Raw genomic sequence first — 12,191 nt, 5'->3', positions numbered from 1 at the left:
TTCCATGGTTGTCAATGCATAATCCTGTTATTGATTGGAAGACCCAGGACATAATTCAGTGGAGCAGGGAGTGTCAGGAGAGGTGCCTGGCTACATGTATTTCCGCTTTGACCCCCAGTATCCCGGAGCCGTTGCTGGATTATGCGGATGTATTTTCTGAGAAGGGTTGTTCGGAACTACCACCGCATCGCCCCTATGACTGTGCTATTAGGTTGAAACCAGGGGCCAAGTTACCTAAAGCTAGAATGTTTAATATCTCAGGTCCCGAGAGGCTAGCTCTCAAGGAATACATTGCGGATAGCCTGAGCAAGGGTCATATTAGACCTTCCTCTTCTCCTCTGGCTGCTGGCTTCTTCTTTGTTAAAAAGAAGGATGGCGGTTTACGCCCGTGTCTGGATTTCAGAGAACTCAACCAGATTACGTGATCCGTGATCCTTACCCTATGCCACTTATACCCGATTTATTCAACCAAGTGGTTGGTGCCAGGTGGTTCTCCAAACTGGACCTCAGGGGGGCGTACAATCTTATAAGAGTCCGTCAGGGGGATGAGTGGAAGACAGCGTTCAATACCCCTGAGGGTCACTTTGAGAGTTTGGTAATGCCGTTTGGGTTGACTATGGCACCGGCGGTCTTTCAACACTTCATTAATGATGTCTTCTCTCAGTTGTTGGGGAGGTTTGTTATAATTTATCTTGACGACATCCTCATTTTCTCTCGCGACCATGATACACATATAGAGCATGTTAGACAGGTTCTGCAGTTGCTCAGAGAGAACAGGCTCTATGTCAAGCTTGAAAAATGTGTGTTTTTTGTACAGGAGCTACCGTTCTTGGGTTATATAATCTCTGCCTCAGGTTTTAAGATGGACACCGCAAAGGTGCAGGCGGTACTACATTGGGATCGGCCTGATAATCTTAAGGCGCTTCAGCGATTTCTTGGCTTCTCCAATTACTATAGGAAATTTATTAAGAACTTCTCTATGATTGCCAAACCACTGACTGACATGACTAAGAAGGGTACCGACTTTTCTGACTGGTCTGAGCCTGCGGTACAGGCGTTTGAATTCCTCAAGAATAGTTTTGCCTCAGCGCCCATTCTGGTGCAGCCCGATGTCTCCTTACCGTTTGTCGTGGAGGTGGATGCGTCGGAGGTTGGAGTGGGGGCTGTACTGTCTCAGGGCCCTTCTTGGGCCAAGTTGCATCCGTGTGCCTTCTTCTCCAAGAAGCTGTCGCCTGCGGAGCGTAATTATGATATTGGCAACAGGGAACTATTGGCCATCAAATTGGCATTTGAGGAGTGGCGACACTTCTTGGAGGGGGCTGTTCATCAGATTACTGTGATAACCGACCATAAGAATTTGCTTTATTTAGAATCTGCTAAGCGCCTGTCCTCCAGACAGGCTCGCTGGGCATTATTCTTCACCCGGTTCAACTTCATTGTTACCTATCGACCTGGGTCGAAGAATGTTAAGGCAGACGCTTTATCCAGGTGTTTTCCTGGTGGAGAGTTATGTGAAGAGCCGGTGCCTATTCTCCAAAAGGGTGTGGTGGTATCTGCCATCACGACAGAGATTGAGGCAGAGATTGCCGAGGCTCAGGAGGTGGTACCGCCGGGGTTACCTGCTAATAAATCTTTTGTGCCGCTACATCTACGCTCTAGAGTGTTGGGCGAACATCACGACACGGTACTGGCAGGTCATCCAGGGGTTAAGAGCACTCTGGAATTGGTATCGCGTCGTTTTTGGTGGCCTAAAATCCGGCAGGATGTGGCCTCATATGTGGCTGCCTGTACCACGTGCGCACGGGCCAAGACACCTCGTTCCCGTCCCGCTGGTAGCTTGCAGCCTCTCGGGGTGCCCAGTAAGCCATGGACTGAGATTTCCATGGATTTTATTACTGACTTGCCCGCCTCGGCAGGGAACTCGGTCATTTTGGTAATTGTTGATAGGTTCTCCAAAATGTCACATTTCGTTGCTTTACCGTCTTTGCCCAATGCTAAGACTCTTGCTCAGATATTTATTCGCGAGGTGGTCAGACTTCATGGTGTCCCGTCTGACATTGTGTCTGATCGAGGTACGCAGTTTGTGGCAAAGTTTTGGAGAGCTTTTTGTTCTCGCCTTGGAATCAAATTATCTCATTCATCGGCTTTCCACCCTCAGTTGAATGGACAGACTGAGCAGATGAACCAAAACCTGGAGCAATACTTGCGCTGCTTTATTTCCGACAATCAGGAAGAGTGGTCAGCGTTTCTTCCTCTGGCAGAATTCGCAATAAACAACCATTGCCAGGAATCGTCTGGGGAATCTCCTTTTTTTTGTGTGTATGGTCAACATCCTCAATTTTGCACCTTGCGTCAGGGGTGCTCAGTTGGCGTCCCTGAAGAGGACCAGTTGGGAGCTCAATTGTCGTCTGTTTGGAGGAGAGTCAAGCAGCGCTTGTTGAAGGTGGGTTCCAGGTACAAACGGGTGGCTGACTGCAGACGTGTGCCAGGTCCGGACCTGTGTGTGGGTGATTGGGTGTGGTTATCTACTAGGAACATTAAGCTCAAGATACCGTCACTTAAGTTGGGTCCCAGGTTCATTGGCCCATTTAGAATCTCCGCAGTGATCAACCCAGTGGCATTTCGTTTGGAGTTGCCGGCTATGTATAAGATTCATAATGTATTTCACAAAGCATTGCTAAAGAAGGTCGTGGGTTTGGTGGATGGTTCCCCCGGGCCACCACCTCCCGTCTTGGTGGATGGCGCGTTGGAATTTGAGGTGTCCAAAGTGGTGGACTCTAGGGTTGTGCGTCGCACTCTACAGTACCTGGTCCACTGGCGTGGCTATGGTCCTGAGGAGAGGACATGGGTGCCGGCCTCTGACATTCATGCTGATCGACTGGTTACTATGTTCCATCGTCGCCATCCGGACAAGCCAGGTCCTCGACATGGTGAGGTTCCGGAGGTCCCTCGTAGAAGGCGGGGTACTGTCATGTCGGACACTGTTCACACCAGGGTGTCCGGCAGACAGCGGTAATACCCTGTTGGGTATTCTGTTCCAGTCGGGATAGGGTTAACCAGGTTGTCATGCTGGCTGAGGGCTGGGCCACGCCCTTGGTCTTTAAATAGTTCGTCCTGACTATGGGCGTCGCCGACTATAGCTTTAGCCTAGTGCTAGCAATACCGGTCAGCAGTGGTGGTGTTGGAGCGTCTGATATCTGGTGCAGTATATCCCTCAGTGGTTCTTTCTCCAATCTGTTATATATATATTTGGTTGCCTTTGCACATTATTGTATTCCCTTGTGTATTAACTGTGTGGTGTTTCTTTTACCCCTGTCCATACGTATTTGTGGGGTCTGGTGTCTGGTCCCCTCACTGGGTGGAGGGTGGTGGGTTCAGCTTAGGGCTGGACAGGAGACAGGGACAGGGTGGAGGCTCAGGCAGGCACACCTTCAGTGTAAACCCTGGGTAGAGGGACAGACAGGGTTCCCCTAGTCTGAGGGACATCGCAGGGGTCCCGGGGTTTTTGCCTAAAGTAACCTAGGCATACCATGACATTGATGCATCTACTTCCCTGAGGCCATCCGTCTGCAAATCCTCAAGTTGGTCCATGACTCCAAGTTACAGAAGACACAATAGTTCCAAAGCCAATTTTTCTGGTGGCCAACTTGCCTGAAGGATACTAAGGACTATGTTCTCTCTTGCAAGCTATGTGCTTGTTACAAAACTCCTCGTGTGTCACCTACGGGTTTTCTTCAACCATTACCTGTTCCGTCCCGCCCATGGGGGTCTCTCTCGATGGACTTCATTGTAGGGCTGCCTACATCGGGTGGCATGAATACGATTCTGGTGGTGGTTATTCACCTAAGGCCGCTCATTTTGTTCCATGCACAGGCCTCCCCTCAGCTAAGGATACAGTGAACTTGGTAATACAGAATGTTTTTCGGCTGCATGGGGTTCCGGATGAGATCATCTCTGACCGTGGAGTGCAGTTCACCCCAAGATTCTGGAAGGGGTTTTGCTCTGCACTCAATGTTAATGTCTGTCTTTCTTCCACTTATTACCCCCAGACGAATGGCAGACCGAGCGTACCAACCAGACTTGGTTGCAGTAAAGCCCCCGTCACACACAGCGAGATCGCTAGCGAGATCGCTGCTGAGTCACAAGTTTTGTGACGCAACAGCGATCTCACCAGCGAAATCGCTGTGTGACAGGTATCAGCGACCGCCCCCCCGCCGGGTATCGCTGATCGTTCTGGAAAGCTCTGGAGATTTTTTTCATCGTGGGTCTCCCACTGGCCAGCACGCATCGCTGCGTGTGGTAGACTGGAGACCAGCGATCAGCGAGCTGGAGCTGGTATCCAAGGTAAACCGTCGGTTTCTAAGCGTCGCTCAGCACTTAGAAACCTGCTGTGTACCTTAGATACCAGCGCGCTGGTGCAGGGAGCTGGTAACCAAGGTAAACAGCGGGTTTCTAAGCGCCGCTTAGAAACCCGCTGTTTACCTTGAATACCAGCTCCCTGTACCAGCGCACTAGTATCTAAGCTACACTGCGGGTAACTAAGCGACGTGCGTCGCTTGTTACAGGCGTCGTCGCTGTCCTGATCACTGCTGAGATCGGCCTGTTTGGCAGCTCACCAGCGATCATGTAGCGACACACCAGCGATCCTGACAAGGTCATATCATTGTTGGGATCGCTGGTGCGTCGCTATGTGTGCCGGGTCCTTACTTCCGTTAGCTGAATTCTCATATAACCATTTCAGAATGCCTCCACTAATGTCACACCAGTCCTGCCAATCTAGGTTACCATCCGAGTATCTTACCTAGGTTCCTGATTAATGCTTCAGTTCTGGCTGTAGAGGAAAGGCTGACTGCGATAAGACAAAATCTGGAGGTTTTGAAGGAATCTCTGACCTCAGCTCAAGAACGTTACAAGAGATCGGCTGATAGATTCTGAAAACCAGCACCCATGTTCAAGGTAGGAGATTCCGTGTGATTATTCACTAAAAATCTCAAGTTAAACATTCCTTCACAGAAACTTGGACAGAAATTCATCGGCCCTTTCAAGATCAACGGTATTGTGAGCCCTGTGACCTGCTGTCCGAAGCTGCCTAGGACTATGAAGGTACACCTAGTTTTCCATGTTTCCTTATTAAAGTCTGTATCTCCTAATAACTTCCAGGGACATTTTGTGACACCTCCGCAGCCTGTGGTGATTGATGGTCAAGAAGAATTTGTGGTAGAAGAAATTATTGATTTTAGGATTCTCAGAAATCATCTACAATATCTGATTAGATGGCAGGCGTATACCCCTGAAGAAGACTCTGGGGAACCTGTGGAAAACATCAATGCCCAACAAAAGATTTCTCGATTCCTTCAGAGATTCCCTGGGAAACAGGGTCCAAGATCGTCCTGAGGCTGCTTCTAAGGAGGGAGTAATGTCAGGACGCTGAATATTTTTTGTTTACCTTTTGGGCATTCCTGCCCTCTTTCAAGATGACGTCTTTTGTCTCATGTGCCCTTTGTCTTCCTGTTTTATAACTCCACCCCAGCCTCTAGTCAGTGCTAGAGTATTCTGCCAGTGTTCTGTTCCTGGTGGCTTCATATACATATAAATATACACCCCAGTGTATGAACTTGATAAGGACTACTTGTTTCAAGTGTGAACTGTGCTTTACAGACTGCTCCGCTGTTTGCATTGTCCTCTGAAGTTTCCAACAGACTAAGTTTTTCATTGAGTGTTTATGGACTTTTCTCTGCACTTGTTGTGGAACACCGTCTGATTATAATATAGACTTTTTCACTTATAAACTGTGTTCTGTACTGTCTTTGGTCCACGCAAAAAGACTCCTGCATTATCCGTTATAATTATTACACTTATGGTGATTAGGTTCAACAACTATCTCCAAAGGTTCAGTCTCTTGATTCACTGGTCCTAAACTTAGACGGGATCCATCAACAGTTTCCATAATGATAGATGACAGTCTATCTTGGATTTTTACTTTGTGTGTTTTGGCAAAATATATGACCATAACATTTCTGTTTGCTCCTCAATCATCCGTGGCAGATGTGGAGATACACTGAGCATCAACTTGAAACTTGATAGAAATGAAGCAATGAGAATCCTTGTTTTCTTTGCTAATGTTGGGTGCAATAGAAGAAATTGAATAGATGACAGCATTCACTGGAGTCACTGGTTCAGAGAAGACCGATTCTTCATCAAAGAAGTTGGGATCCGTTACTACTGCCACTGTTTTATGTAGTCGAGAAGGACAATTGAAGAGAAAGTGGTCAGACTTGCCACATTTGAGACACTGATTTTGAGGAAGTCTCCTTCCTTTCCCCTTGGCACTTTCACATTTTGTTAGGCTGTCTAATGACATGGCTTCTGATATCTGACAATTCTTTATTTCAAAGTCTCTGGGACTGGTGGTTGAAACAAGTAGAAAACATTTACTGTTATGAGACCAGTTTGATTTCCACGTCTCCAGTCTTCTCTCTGATAATTGGGTGTCACAGTCTATTTAAATACAATGGTGAATGAAGTCATCAAAATTTGTGGGAGCATCAGCTTGTTCTAGATCATCTTTAAATCTGCAGGACAGTCTGTTCTTAAAAAAGATAATTTGCCGCATTATTCAATTCACTATGGATCATCCACAGTCTGAATTCTGGGGCTACTCTGTGACAGAGCGCTTATCCTGACGTAGAGCAACCAATGTGGCTGAAGCCGTTACACAACGATTATGGTCATCAAACCCCTGGCTCATGGCTGCTTGGAAGACCTCCAGATCGTTCAGTCAATCATTGTGAGTTTCAATAAGAAGACTAGCCCAAGGTAAAGCTTTATGTGTCAGCAACATATTGATATACAATACTTTTGATCTGTCAAAACGAAAGTGAAAAGGGTGTGCAACAAAGAACAATCTGCACTTATTGATGAATCCACGATATTTTTCACGGTCTCCACCAGACTGAAAGGTTAGAGTGGACAGTTGGGTGGTGGGTCCGGAGCTGTGTGTTGATTTTGTAATTAAAGGATCATCTGTGCAATCTTATTGCTTAGGTCTTAATATTCTGTAAATCCTGTGTAGCTTGTCCAAAAATGTAAACGCTATGGTATGTATCAGATTCAAATTCCATGTATTTGGTCTTTAATGTTTGCATGTCAGCATAATGTTGGTAATCAAAACATTTCATTTTGTTTACAGGAACCTCCAATTTTCCTCCCTTGGCAGATTCCATGACAAAGGCTTGAGTATCCTGTTAGGATCCTGGTGAAGCACAGCTGGAATCCAATTGCTGGAGGAGCACTAGCTGGGTACTGCAAGCGGTAGTGGAAATCCTTGGAGGTAGCAATAGGTGCTGTGGGAAACAATCCGGAGAGGAGTGGGAACAGTCTTTGTAATACAGTTCTTAGGAGCTGGAGACCGGAACTTGACAAAAGAGAAAGAATACTCCAGCAATGAGTGAGTGGTCCACGTGGCTTTAATTTGGCCCAAACACGGAAACAAGATGGCTTCCACAGGTTCATAATTTGCCATCTCAGTAAGGGGCGATTGCAGAACACAACAGCAGCCTCCAGTGGTAGGGAGCTGAAATGCAGCCCAGGTGTCAAAGTAAATAATAGCAGCCACTAGTGGTCAATTCGCAGAAGGACAACAAGGAGATGCTGGGAGCATATACATCACAGGAAACACTGGGAGCATATACATCATAGGTAGGGCTAGGGCATATACATAACAGGAGAGGCTAGGAGCATATACATCACAGGAGACACTGGGAGCATATCCATCACAGGAGAAGCTGGCAGCATATCCATCACTGCAAACACTGGGAGCATATACATCATAGGTGGGGCTAGGGCATATACATAACAGGAGAGGCTGGGAGCATATACATCACAGCAGCCACTGCTCATATACATCACAGGTGGGGCCGGTGGAATATACATAACTGGAGACGCCTGGAGCATATATATCACAAGAGACGCCGGGAGCATTTGCATCACATGAAACGCTGGGAGCAAATACATCACAGAAGCAGCTGAGAGCATATACATCACAGGTGGGGCCAGGGTCATATACTACATATCATAGCAGCCGCAGAGAGCATATACATCACAGGTGGGGCAGGGGGAATATACATCACAGGAGACGCTGGGAGCATATACCGCATTTTTTGGATTATAAGATGCACTTTTTCCCCCAAAATTTGGGGGGAAAATGGGGGTGCGTCTTATACAGTGGCTTGTGAAAATATTCGGCTCCCTGAACTTTTCAACCTTTTCCCACATATCATGCTTCAAACATAAAGTTACCAAATGTAAATTTTTGGTGAAGAATCAACAACAAGTGGGACACAATTGTGAAGTTGAATGAAATTTACTGCTTATTTTAAATATTTGTGGAAATTCAAAAACTGGAAAGTGGGGCGTGCAATATTATTCGGCGGTTTTAACTTAATAATTTGTAGCGCCACCTTTTGCTGCAATTACAGCTGCAAGTCGTTTGGGGTATGTCTCTATCAGCTTTATACATCGAGAGACTGAAATTCTTGCCCATTCTTCCTTGGCAAACAGCTCGAGCTCAGTGAGGTTTGATGGAGATCGTTTGTGAATGGCAGTTTTCAGCTCTTTCCTCAGATTCTCGATTGGATTCATGTCTGGACTTTGTCTTGGCCATTCTAACACCTGGATACATTTCTTTGTGAACCATTCCATTGTAGATTTTGCTTTACGTTTGGGATCTTTGTCTTGTTGGAAGACAAATCTCCGCCCCAGTCTCAGGTCTTTTGCAGACTCCAACAGGTTTTCTTCAAGAATGGTCCCTTATTTGGCTCCATCCATCTTCCCATCAATTTTAACCATCTTCCCTGTCCCTGCTGAAGAAAAGCAGGCACAAACCATGATGCTGCCACCACCATGTGTGACAGTGGGGATCGTGTGTTCAGGGTGATGAGCTGTGCTGCCTTTACGCCAAACATATCATTTGGCATTGTTGTCAAAAAGTTCGATTTTGGTTTCATCTGACCAGAGCACCTTCTTCCACATGTTTGGCGTGTCTCCCAGGTGGCTTGTTGCAAACTTTAAACGACACTTTTTATGGATATCTTTGAGAAATGGCTTTCTTCTTGCCACTCTTCCATAAAGGTCAGATTTGTGCAGTGTATTACTGATTGTTGTCCTATGGACAGACTGTCCCACCTCAGCTGTGGATCTCTGCAGTTCCTCCAGAGTGATCATGGGCCTCTTGGCTACATCTCTGATCAGTCTTCTCCTTGTTTGAGATGAATGTTTAGAGGGACGGCCGGGTCTTGGTACATTTGCAGTGGTATGATACTCCTTCCATTTCAATATGATCGCTTGCACAGTGCTCCTTGGGATGTTAAAAGTTTTGGAAATCATTTTGCATCCAAATCTGGCTTTAAACTTCTCCACAACAGTATCACGGACCTGCCTGTTGTGTTCCTTGGTCTTCATGATGCTCTCTGTGCTTCAAACAGAATCCTGAGACTATCACAGAGCAAGTGCATTTATACGGAGACTTGATTACACACAGGTGGATTATATTTATCATCATTAGTCATTTAGGACAAAATTGGATCATTCAGAGATCCACAATGAACTTCTGGAGTGAGTTTGCTGCACTGAAAGTAAAGGGGACGAATAATATTGCACACCCCACTTTTCAGTTTTTGAAGTTCCACAAAAATTTAAAAATAACCCATAAATTTCATTTAACTTCACAAGTGTGTTCCACTTATTAATGATTCTTCACCGAAAATTTACATTTGGTATCTTTATGTTTGAAGCATGATATGTAGGAAAAGGTTGAAAAGTTCCAGGGAGCCGAATACTTTTGCAACGCACTGTAATGCTGATATGCCTTACCGGTACTGTTGCTGCAGGCCGCAGGCTGGGATGAGGGGGGTGTCCGGCGGTGCTGCGGGTGCCCGGTGGTGCTATGGGAGTGTCCGATGGTGTTGCAGGTGTCTCCGGAGCTGTGGGGGCTCTGCTCACATTTTGTGAAAGGCCAGAGCCCCCGCAGCAGCACTGGAGACACCCGCAGAAGCATCAGACACCCGCAGCAGAACGCCGCACATCGGAACACCCCCTGATTCCAGCCTGCGGCCTGCAGCATCACCCTACTCCTGCCTCCTCCAGCAGCAACCCTGGGACCCCGCTTCACTGCAGCCACTGCCCTGGGTAAGCAATAAAATGCATGGATTATAACACCGCCACCATTTTATTAAAAAAAAATTCCTATTTTTCTCCTCAAAATTTGGGGTGCGTCTTATAATCCGAAAAATACGGTACATCACAGGAGACGCTGGGAGCATAAACATCACAGGAAGGGCTTGGCTGTCTATGCTTTGATTGTCTTCATTGGTGGGACTGGAGTGCATAGCGTGCTGGCCAGAAGTTCCCCACGCCTGCCTTACATGATGCTGATCTTAGATTATTTAGCAAAAACCTGATAACAGATTCCCTTTAAATTGAAAAAAAACAAAAAACTGTGTAAGGTTTTGTATCAGCACAGTCGTACTGACCAGGAGAATCATTTTGGTGGGTAATTTTTACCATACAATGAATGCAATACAAAAAAAATCCAAAAGACAATGACAGAACTGCATTTTTTTTTTCCATTTTTTTCAGTTCATTTTATGGTAAAATGATTGGTGTCATTCAAAACTACCATTTATCAAGCAAAAAATAAACCCGCTTAAGGATAATTCAATGGAAAAATATAAAATATTTGCCTCTTGAAAAAAAGAGGAGGAAAAAAACAAAAGCTCAAAAATTAAAATTGCCAGGTCCTACAGGGGTTAAAAAGATAACTTGCTGATCGAAGGTAGTCTGACCCTTGGTACATCAGCATTCCCAAAATTGTAGCTCTCGAACCTTGATAATAGGGCTCTGGATCTTTATCTTGGATGGAGCAGAGTTGCACGTTTGACCTCTGCTCAGTTGGCCCACTGGAAATAGCCCAGTATAGTGTTGGCTTTCTTTGGCAGTACCGTAGACAAGGAATGGAGAGGAGGTTGAGCATGTGCAACTCTGCTACATTTAAGAAGGGTCTGCAGAGCAGAGTGATCAGTATTTCAGGGCCTTGATCTCAGGTTCACTGGGTATCCCTGCAGCCGAACCCCAGTGATCGACAGAATTTTCGTAGAACTAGTTAAACTTCCATTAAATAAACATAAGAACAAACAGCATGAAGGAAATTCACACATACGAAATCAGACACAATCTTAAAAAATTAAAAATTAAAACATATATGAAAAGGATACTGTTCTCCGTGAGCTGGATTTTCTCTCCGTGGCCATTGTACATCTCAAGACCATTTAGACCGATGTAATAGGGATCACCCCAGCTGGTGAGAAGCTGAAACTGGAAGATAACTGAACACAATTTTTAAGGAAAGGAGAACTTTTTTCGTGACACAACCAAACTTTTAGTGCTTGTAAGAACAGACTTTATATAACTGCTACAAAAACTATACTGCTACAGAAGGATCCTACTGCAAAGGGCTTCCCACTGCTAAAATAGGAGAACCATGCACAAGATCAGCTTACTCCCTAGTTCCCAAACTAATGCACTTATGACGTGCTTGTTGGAAGAAATCTCGCACTTTTTTAGTTTAAAAAGCTCAGAACTTTTGAAAACACAGAATTTGTTTACGTGTAGAGAAGAAAACTAGAGCATGAAAGGATACAGCCACAGGGCATCAGTGGTGCTTCATAATCCATGCTAGCAGGTTCAATGCATTTTAAATTACTGTAAAAAAAAAAGCACAAGAAAAATGAGTACAGTAAATCAGGATACAGTAACCCGATGAGCACCTTTAATCCTCTATTTTTTTTTTCTGTAGGTTATTGCTATCCAATAGGTTTGGCATAGCGTCCTGATCGCTGGGTTCCAACCCCCAGAAAATGAGGTTCTGCAGCAGGGCTGAGGAGTCGGTAAGCCAAACCTCTGATTCTGACTCCTCTAATTCCATGACACCGAATCCAACGCCACCAAAATGGGCTCCGACTCCGCAGCCCTGGCAAGGGTCGATAAGCCAAATCTCCGTCTCGGACTCCTCAATTTCCATAAACCCGACTGCACGACTGACTCCACAGCCCTGTTCTGCAGGGGCTGGTTTCTAGAGTTGCATTCTCAGGAACGATGGGGGTCCCAGCAGCTGGATGGTGAGAGATCAGGAACCT

The 12,191-nt window shown here is 45.8% G+C and overlaps 1 protein-coding gene across 5 annotated transcripts in view; it reads right to left on the bottom strand.

The window, feature by feature from the left end:
* KATNIP (katanin interacting protein) overlaps positions 1-12,191 on the bottom strand; it is a 268,939-nt gene that overhangs the window by 72,153 nt on the left and 184,595 nt on the right. For all 5 annotated transcript variants that reach the window (XM_073542765.1, XM_073542769.1, XM_073542766.1 and 2 more), the window contains 2 exons: positions 11,696-11,757; positions 11,271-11,381 (listed from right to left, as the gene is read on the bottom strand). In XM_073542765.1, coding sequence (XP_073398866.1) covers positions 11,271-11,381; positions 11,696-11,757 — 173 coding nt within the window. The remainder of the gene's footprint in view (positions 1-11,270; positions 11,382-11,695; positions 11,758-12,191) is intronic.

Source organism: Dendrobates tinctorius, unplaced genomic scaffold, assembly GCF_039654945.1.
Source record: "Dendrobates tinctorius isolate UK_male_01 unplaced genomic scaffold, ASM3965494v1 ptg000129l, whole genome shotgun sequence".
NCBI lineage: Eukaryota > Metazoa > Chordata > Amphibia > Anura > Dendrobatidae > Dendrobates > Dendrobates tinctorius.
This window is presented reverse-complemented; position numbering and strand designations above follow the sequence as displayed.